The sequence below is a fragment of the Salmo salar genome, chromosome ssa27 (assembly GCF_905237065.1).
Source record: "Salmo salar chromosome ssa27, Ssal_v3.1, whole genome shotgun sequence".
NCBI classification, from domain to species: domain Eukaryota; kingdom Metazoa; phylum Chordata; class Actinopteri; order Salmoniformes; family Salmonidae; genus Salmo; species Salmo salar.
The window spans coordinates 9148869-9171176 of NC_059468.1; the positions used below are offsets into that span (position 1 = coordinate 9148869).

General features: G+C 44.0%; 1 protein-coding gene across 1 annotated transcript in view; it reads left to right on the forward strand.

Annotated features, from left to right (window-relative positions):
* Positions 1–5893: 5893 nt before the first annotated feature.
* The window catches only part of LOC106588444 (voltage-dependent calcium channel gamma-7 subunit), a 44722-nt gene continuing 28307 nt past the window's right edge, over positions 5894–22308 (forward strand). Inside the window, exons 1-2 of the mRNA XM_014177453.2 lie at positions 5894–6436; positions 12735–12930. Coding sequence (XP_014032928.2) covers positions 12735–12930 — 196 coding nt within the window. The 5' untranslated portion in view covers positions 5894–6436. The remainder of the gene's footprint in view (positions 6437–12734; positions 12931–22308) is intronic.

Consider the following 22308-nt stretch of genomic DNA (forward strand, 5'->3'; position numbering starts at 1 on the left):
TAGAAACGCAACACGCAACAATTTCAAAGATTTGACTGAGTTCCAGTTCATGTGAGGAAATCAGTCCATTGAAATACATGTATTTGGCCCTAATCTATGGATTTCACATGACTGGGAATACAGATATGCATCTGTTGGTCACAGATCTCTTTAAAAAAAAGGTAGGGGCGTGGATCAGTATCTGGTATGACCACCATTTGCCTCATGCAGCGTCTCCTTCACATAGAGTTGATCAGGCTGTTGATCGTCGCCTGTGGAATGTTGTCCCTCTACTCTTCAATGGCTGTGCAAAGTTCCTGGATATTGGTGGGAATTGGAACACACTGTCGCACAAGTCAATCCAGAGCACCCAAACATGCTCAATGGGTCGATGGAAGAACTGGGACATTTTCAACTTCCAGGACATGGGGACGTGCATTATCATGCTGAAACATGAGGTGATGGCGGCAGATGAATGGCACGACAATGGGCCTCAGGATCTCGTCACGGTATCTCTGTGCATTGAAATTGCCATCGATAAAAGGCAATTGTGTTCATTGTCCGGAACTTATGAATACCCATACCATAACCCCACCGCCACCATGGGGCACTCTGTTTACAACGTTGACATCAGCAAACCTCTCGCCCACACAACGCCATACTCGTGGTCTGAGGTCATGAGGCCGGTTGGACACAATGCCAAACTCTCTAAAACGACGTTGAAGGTGGCTTATGGTAGAGAAATTAACATTCAATTCTCTGGCAACAGCTCTGGTGAACATTCCTGCAGTCAGCATGTCAATTGCATGCTCCCTCAAAACTTCACAAAATTTGAGAAAAATAAGCTTTTTGTGCTTATGGAACATTTCTGGGATCTTTTATTTCAGCTCGTGAAACATGGGACTAACACTTGTTCAGTATCTTATACAGTGGGACCAAATTAAGAGGATGAACACTGTTGTTGCTTTCATGCCGCGATATTTGGTGGAATTTGCCTCATATTATACTTTAAAAGCCTGAAGAAATGATTCAGGCGCAATTCAACAGAAATGGCGCCAAGTCTTAATGCGTCTTTTGAATCCTTGACAAATTTCTCAACCCCCCCCCATGATTCCCTAATTCCCTCCTCCATTTTCCCAATCTTTCGTTTCTTCACTCTTCCTTACCAGCCACTGTAACCTTTTCATTCTCCTCTTCATTCTGGTCTTCCTCTCATTCAACCCCTCATCCTCCCTTACCTCTTCCCATCTCTTATTCCAAGCTTCATTCCTTTACTGCATTCCTCCATCTCTCAGTCCTCCAATTTGACCCGGCCTCCTCCCTATTTTCTCTCTTCCGCTCCCACTCTTTCTCTATCGCAACTCCTCTGTCCTCCCCACTTCCTCAGTCTGCAGTCATAAGATGCTGACCACTCCGTTTAGTAATGGTTGAAACAGCAAAACCTCTCTTTTTTCAGTAACCCAAGCCTCCCTCCCTTCCTCCCTGTCATTCTAAATTTCGATCTAAAAGTCCGAATGAAATTGCTCTACTTCTCTCCCTCACCTCTCTCGCTCCCTCCCTCCCTCCCTCCCTCCCTCCCTCCCTCCCTCCCTCCCTCCCTCCCTCCCTCCCTCCCTCCCTCCCTCCCTCCCTCCCACCCCCCTCCCACCCCCTCCCTCTCCCTCTCTCTCTCCCTCTCTGTGTGTACATACAGGTAGCTGCGGTGTAGACATTACTGTGATGTATATCTCTCTCTGCTTGTTCATGTCAGTGTTTGTATCCCATCCACATTTCCCACCACTTTGTTTGGACACGCTCATCCCCCTCCCCCTTTCTCTCTGTAGACCGCACCTCAACTGCTTCCCTCTCCTCTCCACCTCCCTCCCCATCACGAACTCACAGCTCACTGTCAAACCCCCTCTGCTATTTTTTGCTGAACACATTTTTTTTCTCTCTCTCCCTCCCTCTCTCCCTCTCTCCCACCCCACCTTTTTCTTCTGACAGAATTTCTTTGAAGTCATGGTTGTCACAGCAACAAGATAATGGAAATATTCAAGACAATCTTTATAAGGAGAGTGGGAATTTCCAACAGGACGCACTCCCCCCAAAACAAACACACGGAAACACGTCTTCATATACATCAACGTAGGCAGAATTATATTGTAACATTCCTGTTATAGCTTTGTTCTGTTTATCATGCCATACTGTCATGCTGACATAACTTGACATAACTTGTCATAATATGGTCATAACACTGTCATGACACACATTTTTAGACCTGTTGTGACATATATTGTGTTATTTATGGATAGTTATGACACCTACATAAGGGTGTCAAAACCCACAAAACCTACCATGGTAGTTATCCTATGGCTGGTTATGACACCTACATAAGAGTGTCAAAACCTACCATGGTAGTTATTCTATGGCTGGTTATGACACCTACATAAGAGTGTCTAAACCTACCATGGTAGTTATCCTATGGCTGGTTATGACTCCTACATAAGAGTGTCAAAACCTGCCATGGTAGTTATCCTATGGCTGGTTATGACACCTACATAAGAGTGTCAAAACCTACCATGGTAGTTATCCTATGGCTGGTTATGACACCTACATAAGAGTGTCAAAACCTACCATGGTAGTTATCCTATGGCTGGTTATGACACCTACATAAGAGTGTCAAAACCTACCGCACAAGGCAAAACGTTCCATTACACTATAGCCTACTTGTCACCAGTATTTTTATGTTATATGTTATTGTAAAATTTTCTGAAAATGACCATATTAAATGATCATTGTAATTGCACAAACATTGATGTCAGACGTGCACATACCCCAATGACTGGGATGAATGCAGGAGCATATTTTAGGAGCAGAAGAAGACACCCTCTTTGTGACTGATGACTGACATAAGGGCATGTACGTGATCGGCCTATCTGGCTTAAATGATTATGAGGGTCATAATGCTTCTATACAGTGTCATAAAGTGCATTTTCTTAGTCCAAGTAAAGTGACACAGGATGGTCATAATGTTTTATGACAGTGTCATAAAGTGTATTTTCTACAAGTTATTTAAAATCGTTTTTTAAAAACATGCTGTAAAGAATTCATTACAACAACAGCAAAGGGCTTAAGAAACAAACTTTCAAACTAATGGAAACTTCTTGGCAGGGAAAAAAACACATTTAATGAATGTGGGTTTTGACAGTCTTATGTAGGTGTCATAACCAGCCATAAAATAACACAACATATGTCACAACAGGTGTAAACATATGGGTCATGACAGTGTTATGACCATATTATGACAGGTTATGACAAGTTATATCAGTTGCTATGACATATGATAACATGGTTATGACCGTGTTACCTTTTATTACATGTGTGGCGGTCAATGTACAGCATGCTATTTATATCACTATTCATGTGTTGGATTTCCCTAGCATGCATCTAAAAATAGACTGAAAAAAAAAATAGAGAAAGGAGGAGGGGGGGAGACCAAAAATAAATACAAAGGGGAAGAAAGAGGGAGGGATGATGAACGATTAAAAGAATATGCCTGTCCTCTTAGTGTTGTCGGTGTTTCATGAGCTGGCTTGGGGTGTTTGGGTCAATATAGCCCACATGCCCCTCTCTTAAGGGGAGTGTATTCAAATGAAGGCTTCCTTTTAACATATCTATTTCAGAAACAAATAGAGTTTTCTCTGGTTTTTGAATCCTATTTTGTCATCTCAGATTTTTCCGTTTTTTTTACCCCAGTGCTTGATGATTCTACTAGCCTGGTCCAAGATCTGTTTGTGCTGTCTTGCCAACTCCTTTGGTCATTGTCACCTTAGCAGTTGGGATGAGAGCACAAACACTTCTGGGACCGAGCAAGTTCTACAGTTCCCAATCCCCTTGTTCTAATGCATTGGTGCCATAGCAGTAAACAGTTAAACTCAAGTACAGCAAACAGGGAGTTACCCATTATTATAAACTGGGTGGTTCGAGCCCTGAATGCTGATTGGCTGAAAGCTGTGGTATATGAGACCATATACCACAGGTATGACAAAACATGTATTTTTACTGTTCTAATTACGTTTGTAACCAGTTTATAATAGCAATAAGGCACCTCTGGGGTTTGTGGTATATGGCCAATAAGAACAGCCCTTAACCGTGGTACATTGGCCATATACCACACCTCCCCTGGCCTTATTGCTTAAATATAAGCCACAGAGAACCTGGAAATAGCTAACGGCTAACTACTCATGCAACTCAATGGAAACTTAACTAAATGTCAAAGAGCATCAGATCGTACCATGATTGACAGCTATGGTGATAGCATCCATAGGGTTGAAAGGTCTAATTTCCCCCATCAATAAAACAATCTCTGTTCTACTTTGTGACCTTTCAGTCTATTATGCAGGACAGGCGGTACAGTCGCTCCTGTGTGTGGCTGTGTGTGGTTTGGAAAGGGATAGAATCCAATGCTGACCACACCGCTTCCACACACCTCTGTGACTCACAGCCATTCCTATCAGTCTGTTAAGGTTATTGTGGCTACTCGGGCATGAATGGGCGCATGCAAGCATGAACACACACACACACACACACACACACACACACACACACACACACACACACACACACACACCCATGGCGATTTATACATCTGGATGACCAACGAAGCCAGGTATACCCAGTGTGTGTGTGCGGCTATGCAGGTGGCTGTGCAGGTGGCTGTAGACGTAGAAGCAGAGCGGTGTACGTCATGCGGTAGAGCAGCAGCCTGAACTGAGCTACGACTGCCAATCCCTCCTCCCCTTCCCTTATACAACTTCAGCTCACACTGCAAGCTAGCGCAGCTCACTCACTTGCCATTTTAAGTATGCATCAAATATGCACTGAAGAAAATCATAAAGGCAACATGTAAAGTGTTGGTTCCATGTTTCATGAGCTGAAATAAAAGATCCCAGAAACGTTCCATACGCACAAAAAGCTGATTTCGCTCAAATTCTGTGCACAAATTTCTTTACATCCCTGTTATGTTTGCATTTCTCCTTCGCCAAGATAATCCATCCACCTGACAGGTGTGGCATATCAAGAAGATGATTAAATGGCATGCTCATTACACAGGTGCACCTTGTGCTGGGGACAATAAAAGGCCACTCTAAAATGTGCAGTTTTGTCACACAATGCCACAGATGACTCAAGTTTTGCGGGAGCGTGCAATTGGCATGCTGACTGTAGGAATGTCCACCAGAGCTGTTGCCTGAGAATGCAATGTTTATTTCTCTACCATAAGCCGCCTCCAACGTCGTTTTAGAGAATTTTGCAGTACTTCCAATCGGCCTCACAACCACAGACCACGTGTAACCACGCCTGCCCAGGACCTCCACGTGTGGCTTCTTCACCTGCGGGGTCATCTGAAAAGCGGGAGGGGCGGTCCTGAGGAGTATTTCTGTCTGTAATAAAGCCCATTTGTGGGGAAAAACGAATTCTGATTGGCTGGGCCTGGCTCCCAAGTGGCTGGGCCTTTACCCTCACAGGCCCACCCATGGCTGCACCCCTGCCCAGCCATGTGAAATCCATAGATTAGGGCCTAATTAATTTATTTCAATTGACTGATTTCCTTATATAAACTATAACTCAGTAAAATCATTTAAATTGTTACATGCTTCGTTTCTATATATTTTTTTCAGTAATTTGTGAGCATAAAATAGTATTGATATATGATTCAAGACCATACATATATTGTCTATGATCACTCCTCTCCGTAAAAAAACATTTTGTATTGAAAATCCTAATTTGACTCTAACTCAGAAGCTGTTTCTATATGCTTCCCTGTTCTTTCTCTGTTTCAATTCAAATGTTACATTAATTGGATGAACCAATGCAATGTTTCCAAGTAGCACTGTGTTGTTGCGCGAGACTGGTAGAATAATCATTGTCCTCATTACCCTCTCCATACCACGTTGAATGCAATGTGTGTGTGTGTACGTGTTGCTTGTTGCGTGCGGGCTCGTGCTTGCGTGAGTGCGATAGCCAACCCAACTGCGTGTCCCTGCCTGCTTCTGTGTCGTAGGATTTTGACTGTCTCCTTGCAAAAGTAGCACGTCTTCGCTCGCAACTCTCCACGGTCTTTCTGTCCCTCGATCTGTGTGGCGCTTTCCCCCGCGCGTCAAAGCATCTTCTGCGCGTTCCTCGGTATAGCCCATTCAACCTCTTCTCCGCAGTGCTGAAATAGAGAGTGAGTGAAAGGAGGGTGGCAAAAGAGAGAGAGAGGAGCAAGGGGGCGATACGGGGAAACACACGAGAGAGAGTCAGAGAGAGGGAGAGAGAGAGAGAGAGAGAGAGAGGAGCAAGGGGGCGATACGGGGAAACACAAGAGAGAGAGGGAGAGAGAGAGGGAGAGAGAGGGGGGGTGCAAAAGGAAAATTGCACAATCCGTCAAGGCTCCCTAGCGCGCGGATCTTTCGACGGCTGCACCATTAATTTGGACGTGAGTAGTGCCTGTTGCTTATATGTCACCATTACGCGATACAAATGATCATTAGTTTCATAAACCGTCTTGAGAAATGTCTCATCATACATCATCATAGTTTTTCATTTTGGGTTATAGCAGTTCACACGTTCCATGATGATGTCCGTCTGTCAGTGTGTTGTGGGCTACAGTCAGTCTGTCTGTAACATTTGCTGCATCTATTTAGTCTAGCCGAATACACACAAGAAATGCATGCGACTGACATTTGCGTTTGAAATTATGAAAAAGCAGTCTGTCATTCTATAATATACTGCCTTGGGTCTCTCTCTCTCTCTCTCTCTCTCTCGCTCCCCGCAAGATGTGCGTGTGGCAGGCTCTGAGAATGTTACCTTCATGAATATTTCCTTCCCATGACATGTCTTGACGATTCGAATAATTTTCGCGTCGCTTTTGCCACTGGTGAGCGTTGTTCATTGCAGCGCAACAGCGCACTGTAGTGTGTGGTAAAGCTCTGTGTGGAAGTGTGGAGAGAATGGGAATCACGACAATTTATGGGAGACTGAAACTAATGCCTGTTACTTGGGGGAACCTGAGGGGAAGGTGATGGTATACGATGTGTGCTGCAGTAGCCTAGTTGTTCTGTATCTGGGTCCATGTGAATGTTTAAAATTGTGTGTGTGTGTCGAGTCTTTGATGGGGGGGGGGGGTGACAGGAGGAAAGAGAGGGAGAGGAGGAAGAGTGCTAGAGAGGGGGGGAAAAGTGTGGCTCTGGGTGTCCAATTTAAATGCTCGGATGGGTTATCCCTGCCTCTATCAGTCAGTTTTCATAGCTTTCAATGCCTCTGCGTGTAATGCTAAAGAAAACAGACATGGCTGTTTATAGACCCTGGATGTATTTGTGAATGGTGGTTGGTGCCCGTAATTGTAAGAATGGTTGGCTTTGTACAGCCATGTGTCGGTTCAGTCAGAGTTCTTGGATGCTCCTACATTTTTTGGGGCCAAGGTCTTTCCCTAGACATGTCCCACCCCCAGACATGTCCCCCCCCCCCCAGACATGTCTCCTCCCCGCCCCTCTCTCCATCACTCTCTCCCTACAGTTTTTATCTTCTTCCCTCATTGAGCACATTTGATGTTCGTTATCTCTGTACCATTCATGGATTCCAATGTACTACACTCTGTGCATTCATACAATGTACTGCACTCGGTACATTGCTGGGCTTTTCGTGTACTTTCTCCCGTGCATGGTTCTTCTCATTCAGGAAGCTGATGTCAGACCTACTTTCCCGTCCCTGCTTTAAATACTGCATTCTTCATGCCAGTTGGTCGAGACTGCTGACACTGGAACATATTGCCGCCTCAACAGAAAACGACACCCTTCCTGAGCCTTCATTGGCCGCTTAGCTGGGAATATCAACTGTGGGGCTGGTCCCGGTGCCTTGGGAGTTGTAGTTTCTGTACCACTCGGCAGTTGTCGTTGTCCACTTGACCCATGATCGCTCCGAATTGCCTTATCCATCCGTCCCTTCTTTCCCTTCTTCTTTCCATCCTACTGCCCTACGATGTTTAATTCAGTGCTGTTCTGGGGAGACAATGCACACCGAAGCACTGAGACTCTCCGTAGTATTCCAAGTATGTCTCCCTATTGGATTCTATAAACTGCTGTGTGTCCTTGAGCGTCGCTGGATCTGCTACATTTCACTGAGAGAAGCCTAGTCCCTTTGGACTGCACCTACATGTATGTCATAACACACTCATTAGAATTACGAGACCTGTCATAACGCGTTACGACGGTTCATGTCAAGTTATATCGTTGTCATGACACGTGGGACATTTTCAACACCAGTGTTTTCATGCAGGCTGACATTGGATTCGCTACTAATGATCCATCATGACATGTTAAGACAATGGATAATGCTATTCTTATGACAGCCCTATACGCTGCATGCTGCAGGGCACAATGCCTCAAGTAAAGTGCCTATTCCCAGTCTCAATTCATCAAAATATTAATATTATTACATACTTATTAACACCTGTATGCTAATGACCCAATATTACTACCTTAATGAATAAACCTATCTAGTTAATTAAGTGTGACGTTTGTTTTTTAAGCTGCAAAAAGGAGCTGACCCAGTACAGTTGTGTGCTATAGACTATAGGCTAATAGTGTCCTTGGTTTTACTCTATCTAGTTTTCTGGTATTTCAGCACCTCACTCATGGACAGCTCCACACTCTGACCATGACCTCAAACATATTCCCCCTTAGCCAGCCTCTCTCTCTCTCTCTCTCTCTCTCTCTCTCTCTCTCTCTCTCTCTCTTGCTTTCTCTGTCTCTCTCTCTCTTAGTTTTAAGCTTTCTATTATTCTGTTATTTCAGCACCATACCAGTGGACAGATCCACACTCTCACTGACCTCAAACATTCTTCCCTTGAAGCTTCTCTCTCTCTCTCTCTCTCTCCAAACTCTCCCTCTACTGATCCCTTCTTTTATTTATCCCTTCATGGATTCCCTCCCCCCTTCATGCTATAACATAAACCACCATTCACTATTCACCCCCCCCCCCCCACATTCAAGTGGCATTCCGTACATTTGCTCCCAGAGACCTAAGCTCTCCCAGTCCCAACACAAAGCGGTGGAGCCTAGAGCTGGGACGATAGACTAAAAAGAATCAACACCGACCATACCGATCACTTATCGCAGGCTTTTTGCTGATCAATACGATAAGTAGCCTATACTAGAGAAATGTGAAGTTTTAACATGAAATAAGTTTGCTAATATTGGTCATTTTTAATGGGACAATTGATTTGACCAACGATCAGACGAGTAGTAGTAGTTTAAAGGATAATAAAAAAAAACTGTGGTGCAAATTCATGTTAGAAACTTATCATTCTATTTGTCATTATCACATCAATTCAGGCAATTCATTGCAATATAGGTGAATGTCCAAATTACCAAGCTGTAATGGAGCCTAGCTGAGGGTGCAGCATGGGAATTGTGGTTTATTCTGTAGGCTTTAACTACAAAGGGAATCTCATCCACCCCAATGCCCCATCTTAGAGAAACATAGGTCTCTTCATGTTACTGAAGCCCAGAGTGTTTCAAGGGAATGAAGAATCAAGGGAATTGTTCTTTCTCATCTCTTTCCTCGCTTCAAAATGTGAGAGCCCATAATGAATGATCCATGAGGGATTGACCCGGTCCACGATCCATGCCTCTTACTCTTACTTTTGTCCATCCGTAAGGCCAGATGGTATCTATTACCCTCTCCACACGTCGTGCCGACCCCAACCAAACTGTGCAGGCTTGGATATTTTTTTTTTTTATGTTGCCCTTTTCAGAACGGTTCCAACAACTATGTATACAGTGCATTCCATAAGTATTCAGACCCCTTGTCTTTTTCTACATTTTGTTACGTTATAGCCTTATTCTAAAATATCTTAAAGGAATGTTTTTCCTCATAAATCTACACACAATACCCCATAATGACAAAGTGAAAACCAGTTCTTAGATTTTTTTGCAAATGTATTGAAAATAAAAAACAGAAAAACCTTATTTACATACGTTTTCAGACTCTTTGCTATGAGACTCGAAATTGAGCTCAGGTGCATCCTGTTTCCATTGATCATCCTTGAGATGTTTCTACAACTTGATTGGAGTCCACCTGTGGTAAATTCAATTGATTGGACATGATTTGGAAAGTCACGCACCTGTCTACATAAGTCCCACAGTTGACAATGCATGTCAGAGAAAAAATCAAGCCTTGAGGTCGGAGGAATTGTCCGTAGAGCTCCGAGACAGGATTGTGTCAAGGCACTGATCTGGGGAAGGGTACCAAAACATTTCTGCAGCATTGAAGATCCCAAGAACACAGTGGCCTCCATCGTTCTTAAATGGAAGAAGTTTAGAATCCCCAAGACTCTTTCTAAAGCTGGCCGCCCGGCCAAACTGAGCAATTCGTGGAGAAGGGCCTTGGTCACCAAGAAGGTGACCAAGAACCAAAGAACCTCTGACAGAGCTCTAGAGTTCCTCGGTGGAGATGGGAGAACCTTGCGGCACTCCACCAATCAGGCCTTTATGGTAGTGTGGCGGAAGCCACTCCTCAGAAAAGGCCCCTGAAGGCTAGCTAGGAGTTTGCCAAAAGCCACCTAAAGGACTCTCAGACCATGAGAGACAAGATTCTCTGCTATGATGAAACCAAGATTGAACTCTTTGGCCTGAATGCCAAGCGTCACATCTGGAGGAAACCTGGCACCATCCCTAAGGTGAAGCATGCTGGTGGCAGCATCATGCTGTGGGGATTTCTTTTAGCGGCAGGGACTGGGAGACTAGTCAGGATCAAGGGAAAGATGAACAGAGCAAAGTACAGAGAGATCCCTGATGAAAACCTGCTCCAGAGCACTCAGGACCTCAGATTGGGGTGAAGGTTCACCTTCCAACAGTAACAACAATCCTAAGCACACAGCCAAGACAACGCAGGAGTGTCTTCGGAAAACAAGTCTCTGAATGTCCTTGAGTGGCCCAGCCAGAGCCCAGACTTGAACCTGATCGAACATCTCTGGAGAGACCTGAAAATAGCTGTGCAGCGACGCTCCCCATCCAACCTGACAGAGCTTGAGAGGATCTGCAGGGAAGAATGGAAGAAACTCCCCAAATACAGGCGTGTCAAGCTTGTAGCGTCATACCCAGGAAGACTCGAGGCTGTATTCGCTGCCAAAGGTGCTTCAACAAAGTACTGAGTAAAAGGTCTGAATACTTATGTAAATGTGATATTTCAGTTTTGAATTTGTCATTAATGTCCTTAAAATGTATAAAAACCTGTTTTTTTTCTGTCATTATGGGGTATTTTTTATCCGTTAGAATAAGGCTATAATGTAACAACATTTGGAAAAGGTCAAGGCGTCTGAATACTTTCCGAATGCACTGTAGATTGGTTTGGCTTGGTTTGGTTGCTCAGTACTGTGAAGGACATTTTACTACAAATGGTCATAGTATCTGTTTGACACTGGTGTTTTTCCTCTCTCTGGCTGCCATGTCTAGCACTCACAGTCAACACTGTTTATAAAGAAGCCTCTTCTCAGCTCCCATTCAAATTCGATGGCGTGCCTCATCTTCACATTCTGTTTGACCTTGCAGACACAAGTACACAACTACCGTGCACAACAGATGCTAACTGTTTCACCTCCTTACCACCTCCTCCTCTATCCTATCATCGGTGGTTGCCTTGAGGGAATCTTGTGAGGGAATCTTGACACGTACACAGTCCTCCCTTTACCCTTGGTCACTGTCTTCTTGAGTTGACAATGTTTATTCAACGGATTTCTGAAGGTCTGGGTAGACTATATTCACGCGAGGGAGATAGGATGAGGGCTGCTTTTTACCATATCAAATATTTGTAACTGGTGAGTCATCATGAGTGAGAAAAATCCATTGTGACATTCGTGAATGTGCAGTGCTGCATCTCAAATCAGTGATGAGGTCATTGGTTTCGGCACCACAGTCGCTCTCCTCCTCTTTTCCTCGTGCGGGTTTTTCCTTTTTTCTTTCTTCTCACCGGTGAAACGGTTGAGTGGGTAAAGCCACACTGTCATCAGTGGAGGAGCCTCACCTGTAATTTGCAGCACGCTGCTCTGTGGTGGTGAGGTCGTTCCGTTCACTGGCACAGCGGGCTCTGCAGTCATGTGTTGCATTTTTATCACCGCTTATGTATTCCCTGCTTATGCTACCTATAGCCTACCCGCTGCACGCAGACGTCAATTCGACGTCTATTCCATTGTTGGTTCAACGTAATTTCGTCCAAATGACGTGGAAACAACGTGGATTCAACCAGTGTGTGCCCAGGGGGTAGTTAAACCAGACTGACTGCAACATTCAGCCTGGTTTAACCTGGTTAGTATGTGCAGGATCTGTACCAGTAGTCACCGTTATGTATTCAAAGACACTGGCAGATAAGCCTCCACTTTCCTCTGTCTTTGCTCTTTTAAGATGAGTTGAAGACAGAAAACTGTTCTTTGGTTAATTATCTTCACTGAAACGTGAAGCATTGTGATAAAAGGGAACATTCCGTTATGTGGAGAAGCTTTCTCTTCCTCTAAAACTAACCAAGTGATAAAACTAACCAAGTGGTTCCTCTACTGTAAATTCGTCTCTGTTGAGTTATTCTGATGAGAAAACCCACCAGGAGAGAGGCCCAACTCCATTTCAACCAGGCGTTCCATTCATCTGCCGAGTTAGCTGAACTGAAATAGACTCGACCCTGAACCTCACCTGTCCTCTCACCTCCTCTCTCCTCTTCCTTATCCTCTCTCCTCTCTTCCTCAGATGAGCATGTTCAGCACGCGGGCACTCACACTCCTCTCCTCGGTGTTTGGGGCGTGCGGCCTGCTCCTGGTGGGCGTGGCTGTGTCCACAGACTACTGGCTGCTGATGGAGGAGGGCGTCATTCTGCAGCAGAACCAGAGCATGGAGGTCAGGATGGCACTGCACTCCGGCATGTGGAGGGTCTGCTTCGTGGCAGGTATACTGGACTAGACACATTTAGTTTATATGTACAGAAGCACGTATAGTACACATAATGGTTTGTGGCAGGTTTCACGTGAGGAAAGCAATACGTATAAACAGTAGTTCACATGTACAGAAGCAGACACATCTACACGTACCTTACTGTAATGCTTTGTGGCAGGTACTGGAATAAACGTAGGGTATATTTCACATTTCGTTCTGTCACACACACACACACACACACACACACACACACACACACACACAAACAAACATATGCACGTGTTTTATTGTTACCCCATTGTCTTGCATCAGATCGCATCACTCATACACGGCGCTCATCCCTCAATGGTTGTCACTAGTTACCAAAGCTACAAGGTCAAAATTGGCTATATCGTAAAAAATCTTTAAAAACTCAAATGTGCTTTTTGGTCTTAATTTAAGGTTAGGGTTAAGCATAATGTTAGCAGTGTGGTTAATATACACTGCTAAACCTTTATACCACACCATATACAATCGTTCTAGCTATAGCTATAGATATAGGCTGAGTGTACAAAACATTAGGAACACCTGCTCTTTCCATGATATAGACTGACCAGGTGAATCCAGGTGAAAGCTATGATCCCTTATTGATGTCACTTGTTAAATCCACTCCAATCAGTGTAGATGAAGGGGAGGAGACGGGTTAAATAATGATTTTTTAGCTTCATCACTCATCACAAGCAGGCTGTCATGTGCCTTTTAATGAGGAGTGGCTTCCCTCTGGCCACTAGCATAAAGGCCTGATTGGTGGAGTGCTGCAGAGATGATTGTCCTTCTGGAAGGTTCTCCCATCTCCTCAGAGGAACTCTGGACCTCTATTAGAGTGACCATCGGGTTCTTGGTCACCTCCCTGACCAAGGCCCTTCTCCCACGATTTCTCAGTTTAGAAGAGTCTTGGTGGTTCAAAACTTCTTCCATTTAAGAATGATGGAGGCCACTGTGTCCTTGGGGACCTTCAATGCTGCAGAATTGTTTTTGATACCCTTCCCCAGATCAGTGCCTCGACACAATCCTGTCTCAGAGCTCTACAGACAATTCCTTTGACCTCATGACTTGTTTTTTTCTCTGACATGCACTGTCAACTGTGGGACCTTAATTAGACAGGTGTGTGCCTTTCCAAATCATGTCCAATCAATTGAAATTATCGCAGGTGGACTCCAATCAAATTGTAGACATCTCAAGGATGATCAATGGAAACAGGATGCACCTGAGCTCAATTTCGAGTCTCATAGCAAACGGTCTGAATACTTGGGCAAATAATGTATTTCAGTTGTTTATTTAATACATTTGCTAAAATTTCTTAGCCTGTTTTTGCTTTGTCATTATGGGGTATTGTGTGTAGATTGATGAGGAAAAACATTTATTTAATCCATTTTAGAATAAGGCTGTAACGTAACAAAATGTGGAAAAAGTCAAGGGGTCTGAATCCTTTCCGAATGCACTGTATACTTATATTGTGTATTTAAAGAGTAATACGCTGAGTATACAAAGCATTAAGAAACCTGCTCTTTGGAACGCTTTCAACACATTGAGTCAATGTCCCAACCAATTGAGACTGTTCTGAGGGCAAAAGGGTGTGTAACTCAATATTAGGAAGGCATTCCTAATGTTTTGTACACTCAGTGTATAATTAAGTGATAAGGCCCAAGAAGCCAGTGTTTTGGAGGATATATTTGCACAGATGCTGTTAGACCCGAGACGAAGAATAGTAACTTAGAGCACCCAAACAAAACTCAAATTAAAAACTCTTAATTCAATTGCTATAGTATTATAATGAGGTTTTCTCTAAAGCAGATCATGGTCACACAGGGATTGAAAAACGTTGTAAAAAGTGGGCAAAATTTGTAAGAATGAGGCGGGTGGATTTGAGCGTGCATTATCACCTGAACATTATCACGGGCTTCAGTGAGCATGGAAGTGAACTGGGTAAGTGAAAGAGTTACTGTACCTCTATGCTAACGTTATCTAGCTATAGAGCTACCGCATTTAGCTCACAACTTCCATCTAAATAACACTGATAAAACTAACCAAATGTTAACATGTCTGCCAGCTGTTGGTAGCTAACTGCTGGTGCTATCATACTATGCATAAACTCAGCAAAAAAAGAAATGGCCCTTTTTCAGGACCCTGTCTTTGAAAGATAATTAGTAAAAATCCAAATAACTTCACAGATCTTCCTTGTAAAGGGTTTAAACACTGTTTACCATGCTTGTTCAATGAACCATAAACAATTAATGAACATGCACCTGTGGAACGGTCATTAAGACACTAACAGCTTACAGACGGTAGGCAATTAAGGTCACAGTTATGAAAACTTAGGACACTAAAGAGGCCTTTCTACTGACTTTGAAAAACACCAAAGAAAGATGCCCAGGGTCCCTGCTCATCTGTGTGAATGTGCCTTAGGCATGTTGCAAGGAGGCATGAGGACTGTAGATGTGGCCAGGGTAATAAATTGCAATGTCCATACTGTGAGATGCCTAAGACAGAGCTATAGGGAGACAGGACGGACAGCTGATCATCCTCGCAGTGACAGACCACGTGTAGCAACACCTGCACAGGATCGGTACATCCGAACATCATACCTGGTACAGGTACAGGATGGCAACAACTGCCCGAGTTACACCAGGAACGCACAATCCCTCCATCAGTGCTCAGACTGTCTGCAATAGGCTGAGAGAGGCTGGACTGAGGGCTTGTAGGCCTGTTGTAAGGCAGGTCCTCACCAGACATCACCGGCAACAACGTCGCCTATGGGCACAAACCCACCATCGCTGGACCAGACAGGACTGGCAAAAAGGGCTCTTCGCTGACTAGTCGCGGTTTTGTCTCACCAGGGGTGATGGTCGGACTTGCGTTTATCGTCGAAGGAATGAGTACTCTGGAGCGGGACCGATTTGGAGGTGGAGGGTCCGTCATGGTCTGGGGCGGTGTGTCACAGCATCATCGGACTGAGCTTAGTTGTCATTGCAGGCAATCTCAACACTGTGCGTTACAGGGAAGACATCCTCCTCCCTCATGTAGTACCCTTCCTGCAGGCTCATCCTGACATGCCCTCCAGCATGACAATGCCACCAGCCATACTGCTCGTTCTGTGATTTCCTGCAAGACAGGAATGTCAGTGTTCTGCCATGGCCAGCGAAGAGCCCGGATCTCAATCCCATTGAGCACGTCTGGGACCTGTTGGATCGGAGGGTGAGGGCTAGGGCCATTCCCCCCAGAAATGTCTGGGAACTTGCAGGTGCCTTGATGGAAGAGTAGGGTAACATCTCACAGCAAGAACTGGTAAATCTGGTGCAGTCCATGAGGAGGAGATGCACTGCAGTACTTAATGCAGCTGGTGGCCACACCAGATACTAACTGTTACTTTTGATTTTTGACCCCCTCCTTTGTTCACGGACACATTATTTCATTTCTGTTAGTCACATGTCTGTGGAACGTGTTCAGTTTATGTCTCGGTTGATGAATCTTGTTATGTTCATACAAATATTTACACATGTTAAGTTTGCTGAAAGTAAACACAGTTGACAGTGAGAGGACGTTTCTTTTTTTGCTGAGTTTAGTACAAGCCAATGGGAAAGAGTAGTTTTGGCTACGCCAGAGGTCACTGTTACTGTATAGAGCCCTATGACTGGGGCCAAAACTATGTGCGTGGATGACTTGTCGGATGGATCTGCGCGTGTTGATGCGACACCTCCAGTAGAATTATATTCTACATGGACTAGGGCAGTGGTCTCCAAGGCTTTCTTAGTCAATCGCCAAACACTTCTGTAAAAAGCCCAACGATACCCTTGCTTTCCTATTTTTCATTAGTTTTGTGTTGTTTGCGGTAGCAGCACGTGATTCAGGTGCCGTGGATTTTTAACCATGTAATTGCGTCTGAAAGTACAAACTGCACCAACCCGGCTGACACTGCTACCAAATGAAGTGCACAGATTGGCCTACCGCTGGCCAATCAGATAGCTCATATCCCAGTGTCTACAGAAAATACGGAATGTCATTGGTCTGCAGCGTTCACGAGCCCACAGCAAAGTCAATAGTCAACTCTACTGTGTGAGATCTCAAATCTTTAAAAAAACATCACTAGACAGAAAGACTGACAAATACAGCAAAGAGCTGCTGTTTTTATGAGTGAGTTCATGTTTAAGATTTTATTCAGCACTGTCAACACTTTATTCAACACATTGCTTACTTATTATATATTTTTTTTGGGGGGGGGGTAGATCAACTTTAATATTGCAGATGGATTGGGGCTTCCATCAGCTTAATTGTCTGCATCATTTCCAATCCCCCATATAATTGTTTGTAAATATATATATACCTTTTTTGTAATATATTTTCCTTTATTATTTTCCCCTAACCCTAGAGTCAAATCAAATCAAATCAAATTTTATTGGTCACATACACATGGTTGCAAGATGTTAATGCGAGTGTAGCAAAATGCTTGTGCTTCTAGTTCCGACCGTACAGTAATATCTAACAAGTAATCTAACAATTTCACAACTACCTTATAGATTACAAGTGTAAAGGAATGAATAAGAATATGTACATATAAATATATGGATGAGCGATGTCCGTGCAGCATAGGCAAGATGCAGTAGATGGTATATGGTACATTATATACATTATATACATATGAGATGAGTAATGTTGGGTATGGTGACTAGTGATACATTTATTACATCCAATTTTGTATTAGAAAAGTGGCTAGAGATTTGAGTCAGTATGTTGGCAGCAGCCACTCAATGTTGGTGATGGCTGTTTAACACTCTGATGGCCTTGAGATAGAAGCTGTTTTTCAGTCTCTCTGTCCCAGCTTTGATGCACCTGTACTGACCTCGCCTTCTGGATGATAGCGGGCTCGGGTGGTTGTTGTCCTTGATGATCTTTTTGGCCTTCCTGTGACATCAGGTGGTGTAGGTGTCCTGGAGGACAGGTAGTTTACCCCCGGTGATGCGTTGTGCAGACCTCACTACCCTCTGGAGCGCCTTACAGTTGTGGGCGGAGCAGTTGCCGTACCAGGCGGTGATACAGCCCGACAGGATGCTCTCGATTGTGCATCTGTAAAAGTTTGTGAGTGTTTTCGTTGACAAGCCAAATTTATTCAGCCTCCTGAGGTTGAAGAGGCGCTGTTGCGCCTTCTTCACCACGCTGTCTGTGTGGGTGGACCATTTCAGTTTGTCTGTGATGTGTACACCGAGGCACTTAAAACTTTCCACCTTCTCCACTACTGTCCTGTCAATGTGGATAGGGGGTGCTCCCTCTGCTGTTTCCTGAAGTCCACGATCATCTCCTTTGTTTTGTTGACGTTGAGTGTGAGGTTATTTTCCTGACACCACACTCCGAGGGCCCTCACCTCCTCCCTGTAGGTCGTCTCGTCGTTGTTGGTAATCAAGCCTACCACTGTAGTGCCGTCTGAAAACTTGATGACTGAGTTGGAGGCGTGCATGGCCACGCAGTCGTGGGTGAACAGGGAGTACAGGAGAGGGCTGAGAACGCACCCTTGTGAGGCCCCGGTGTTGAGGATCAGCGGGGTGGAGATGGTGTTGAGGATCAGCGGGGTGGAGATGTTGTTTCCTACCCTCACCACCTGGGGGCGGCCCGTCAGAAAGTCCAGGACCCAGTTGCACAGGGCGGGGTCGAGACCCAGGGTCTCGAGCTTAATGACGAGTTTAAATGCTGAGCTGTAATCGATGAACAGCATTCTTACATAGGTATTCCTCTTGTCCAGATGGGTTAGGGCAGTGTGCAGTGTGATTGCGATTGCATCGACTGTGGACCTATTGGGGCGGTAAGCAAATTGGAGTGGGTCTAGGGTGTCAGGTAGGGTGGAGGTGATATGATCCTTGACTAGTCTCTCAAAGCACTTCATGATGACGGAAGTGAGTGCTACAGGGCGATAGTCGTTTAGCTCAGTTACCTTAGCTTTCTTGGGAAGAGGAACAATGGTGGCCCTCTTGAAGCATGTGGGAACAGCAGACTGGGATAGGGATTGACTGAATATGTCCGTAAACACACCAGCCAGCTGGTCTGCGCAAGCTCTGAGGACGCGGCTAGGGATGCCGTCTGGGCCCGCAGCCTGCAAGGGTTAACACGTTTAAATGTTTTACTCACGTTGGCTGCGGCGAAGGAGAGCCCACAGGTTTTGGTAGCGGGCCGTGTCAGTGGCACTGTATTGTCCTCAAAGTGAGCAAAGAAGTTGTTTAGTTTGTCTGGGAGCAAGATGTCGGTGTTCGCGACGGGGCTGGTTTTGTTTTTGTAATCCGTGATTGACTGTAGACCCTGCCACATATGTCTCGTGTCTGAGCCATTGAATTGCGACTCTACTTTGTCTCTATACTGACGTTTAACTTGTTTGATTGCCTTGCGGAGGGAATAGCTACACTGTTTGTATTCGGTCATGTTTCCGGTTGCCTTGCCATGATTAAAACAGTGGTTTGCGCTTTCAGTTTTGCGCGAATGCTGCCATCAATCCACGGTTTCTGGTATGGGAAGGTTTTAATAGTCACCATGGGTACAACATCACCGATGCACTTGCTAATAAACTCGCTCACCGAATCAGTGTATACATTGATGTTGTTGTCTGAGGCTATCCGGAACATATCCCAGTCCACGTGATTGTAGCAATCTTGAAGCGTGGAATCAGATTGGTCGGACCAGCGTTGAACAGACCTGAGCACGGGCGTTTCCTGTTTTAGTTTCTGTCTATAGGCTGGGAGCAACAAAATGGAGTCGTGGTCAGATTTGCCGAAAGGAGGGCGAGGGAGGGCTTTGTATGCGTGCGGAAGTTAGAGTAGCAATGATCCAGAATGCTGCCAGCCCGGGTCGCTCATTCGATATGCTGCTAAAATTTAGGGAGCCTTGTTTTCAGATTAGCTTTGTTAAAATCCCCAGCTACAATAAATGCAGCCTCCGGATATGTGATTTCCAGTTTACATAGAGTCCAATGAAGTTCTTTCAGGGCCGTCGAGGTGTCTGCTTGGGGGGGATATAGAGTTGTGATTATAATCGAAGACAATTCTCTTGGTAGATAATGCGGTTGGCATTTGATTGTAAGGAATTCTAGGTCAGGTGAACAAAAGGACTTGAGTTCCTGTATGTTGTTATGATCACACCACGACTCGTTAATCATAAAGCATACACCCCCGCCCTTTTTCTTACCAGAGAGATGTCTGTTTCTGTCGGCGCGATGCGTGAAGAAACCGGGTGGCTGTACCGACTCTGATAACGTATCCCGAGTGAGCCATGTTTCCGTGAAACAGAGAATGTTACAATCTCTGATGTCTCTCTTGAAGGCAACCCTTGCTCTAAGTTCGTCTACCTTGTTGTGAAGAGACTGGACATTGGCGAGTAGTATACTCGGGAGCGGTGAGCGATGTGCCCGTCTACGGAGCCTGACCAGAAGACCGCTCGGCCTGCCCGTTCTGCGACGCCGTTGTTTTTGGTCCTATTTGCCATATATTTTTCAAATGTGCTGTGATGTTTCACAACATTTTTGAACCTTTCTATTCTCATAGATTCTACATATTGTACATTAAAGATAACCATTTTTGCTAAGAGTATTATTATATTATTGACCGATTGACTATTACTTTTTAAATCACCTAGCAGTACTATTTGCAGAGTTAACTCCAGGTAAATGTTGCAATTCTTCAGCCATTCCTGAATCTGCGATGAAAACAAGCTATGTATGGACAGTACTAAAACAAATTATCTAATGATTCTGTCTCTTCGCAGCAAAATCTGCAGAGCTGGGATGATTGTATCATTCTATTGGTTGCAAAAATGTTGTATTATATTTTAAATTGAAAATCTCAACGTTTTGAATCCAGCGTTGTTTTGCGTATCAGTTCATAATCATTCCCGAACTATTTAGCAATCTATATGGCAAAGCTGTCCATTTTTTGGTCCTTAAATGAAACTGCAATACTTTTTTATTTATCAAAAATGTCTTTAGCCAATTTTGGTCTTTAATGCATGGCCGACAGACAAATTCCTTACTTTCTCCCCATTCCACTTGCCTCTTCCATTTTTGCAGTAATGTTGCAATTGGTTGTAATTTTGAGACGAGCAGACATTTCCATATATTTTTGTTAGCTGCGTGTGACATAACTCCACCAGTCCTATTTATGATATAATTTACAAAGATTAGACCAATTTTATCAATTAGTATATTTGAGTTTAACCATAATATTTTGTTGGAATATTTGTTATGTCGTTTCTGGTGGATTAAAATAAAGTGGTGATCCTAACTGACCTAAAACAGGGAATCTTTGCAAGGATTAAATGTCAGGAATTGTGAAAAACTGAGTTTAAATGTATTTGGCTAAGGTGTATGTAAACTTCCGACTTCAACTGTATGTATTTAGTTGGTGCTGTATATTAACTAATATACATGGGTTCTAGCTTGAAAAAGTATTTGTTAGTATAGAATTGTACAATTTATGCTCCCTGCATATAAAAACCACGAAGACCGCTGGAAAGCTCTGAACGCAAGATCATAATTTCTGAATCACGTGGTGGAGGAACATATTGCTTGTAGCCTACTTACTGTACATGGTAAATTGGTGTGCACTTTTTTTTAATGGAAAACAGCCGAGAGGATTGTTCTACAATATTCACAACATATTTATTACTACCTTTATAGAATAAACATTTAATTTAATCAGTTACATGTGGAAAAACGTATCTGAGTGAACATTAGCAAGCCAGCAGCAGATGAAACAGAAAGTGAATTCTCTCCTCCCTCTCTCTCTCTGGTTTTAGCTTGCGGCTATCTGTCTAGCTAGCTAGGTTTAGGATATTTACTAGCCAATACCCATACTCTTCAACAAGAAGCAACTGTGACAACATTGATTCTAAGATCAAGAAATGAACTTTCCCATTGAGCAAAATCCACAATCCACCCCTCCAAAGAAATCCTGTCTCCGGGGCTTCTTAGAAATGCCACCAGATACACGATCGAATCCAATGCGAAGCGTCAAATTTCATTTCAGCCCGCACTCGGCAAATCCCCCCCAGAGCCACAGAATGGCCGAATTACCGTAGCGTGCAGCCCCCACAACGGGCAGCCCCAACATATTCAATTTTCCGTTCCTGAAATCTGCCATCAATCCAGTGTAGGGAATATCTTCGTGATGCCCTAGCCCTGTGGTCACCAACCTTTTCTGACGTAAGCATTTGCAACATTAACCTATTAAAAACAGTTATGTAACAATGCGGTTTGTCCAATAGGAATTGCCCTGCCAATGTTCTTCTCAGACCATTTTAAATTTATATTTCAAAACGTGCGGATATATATATATATATATCTATATATATATATCTATCCAATATATATATATATATATAT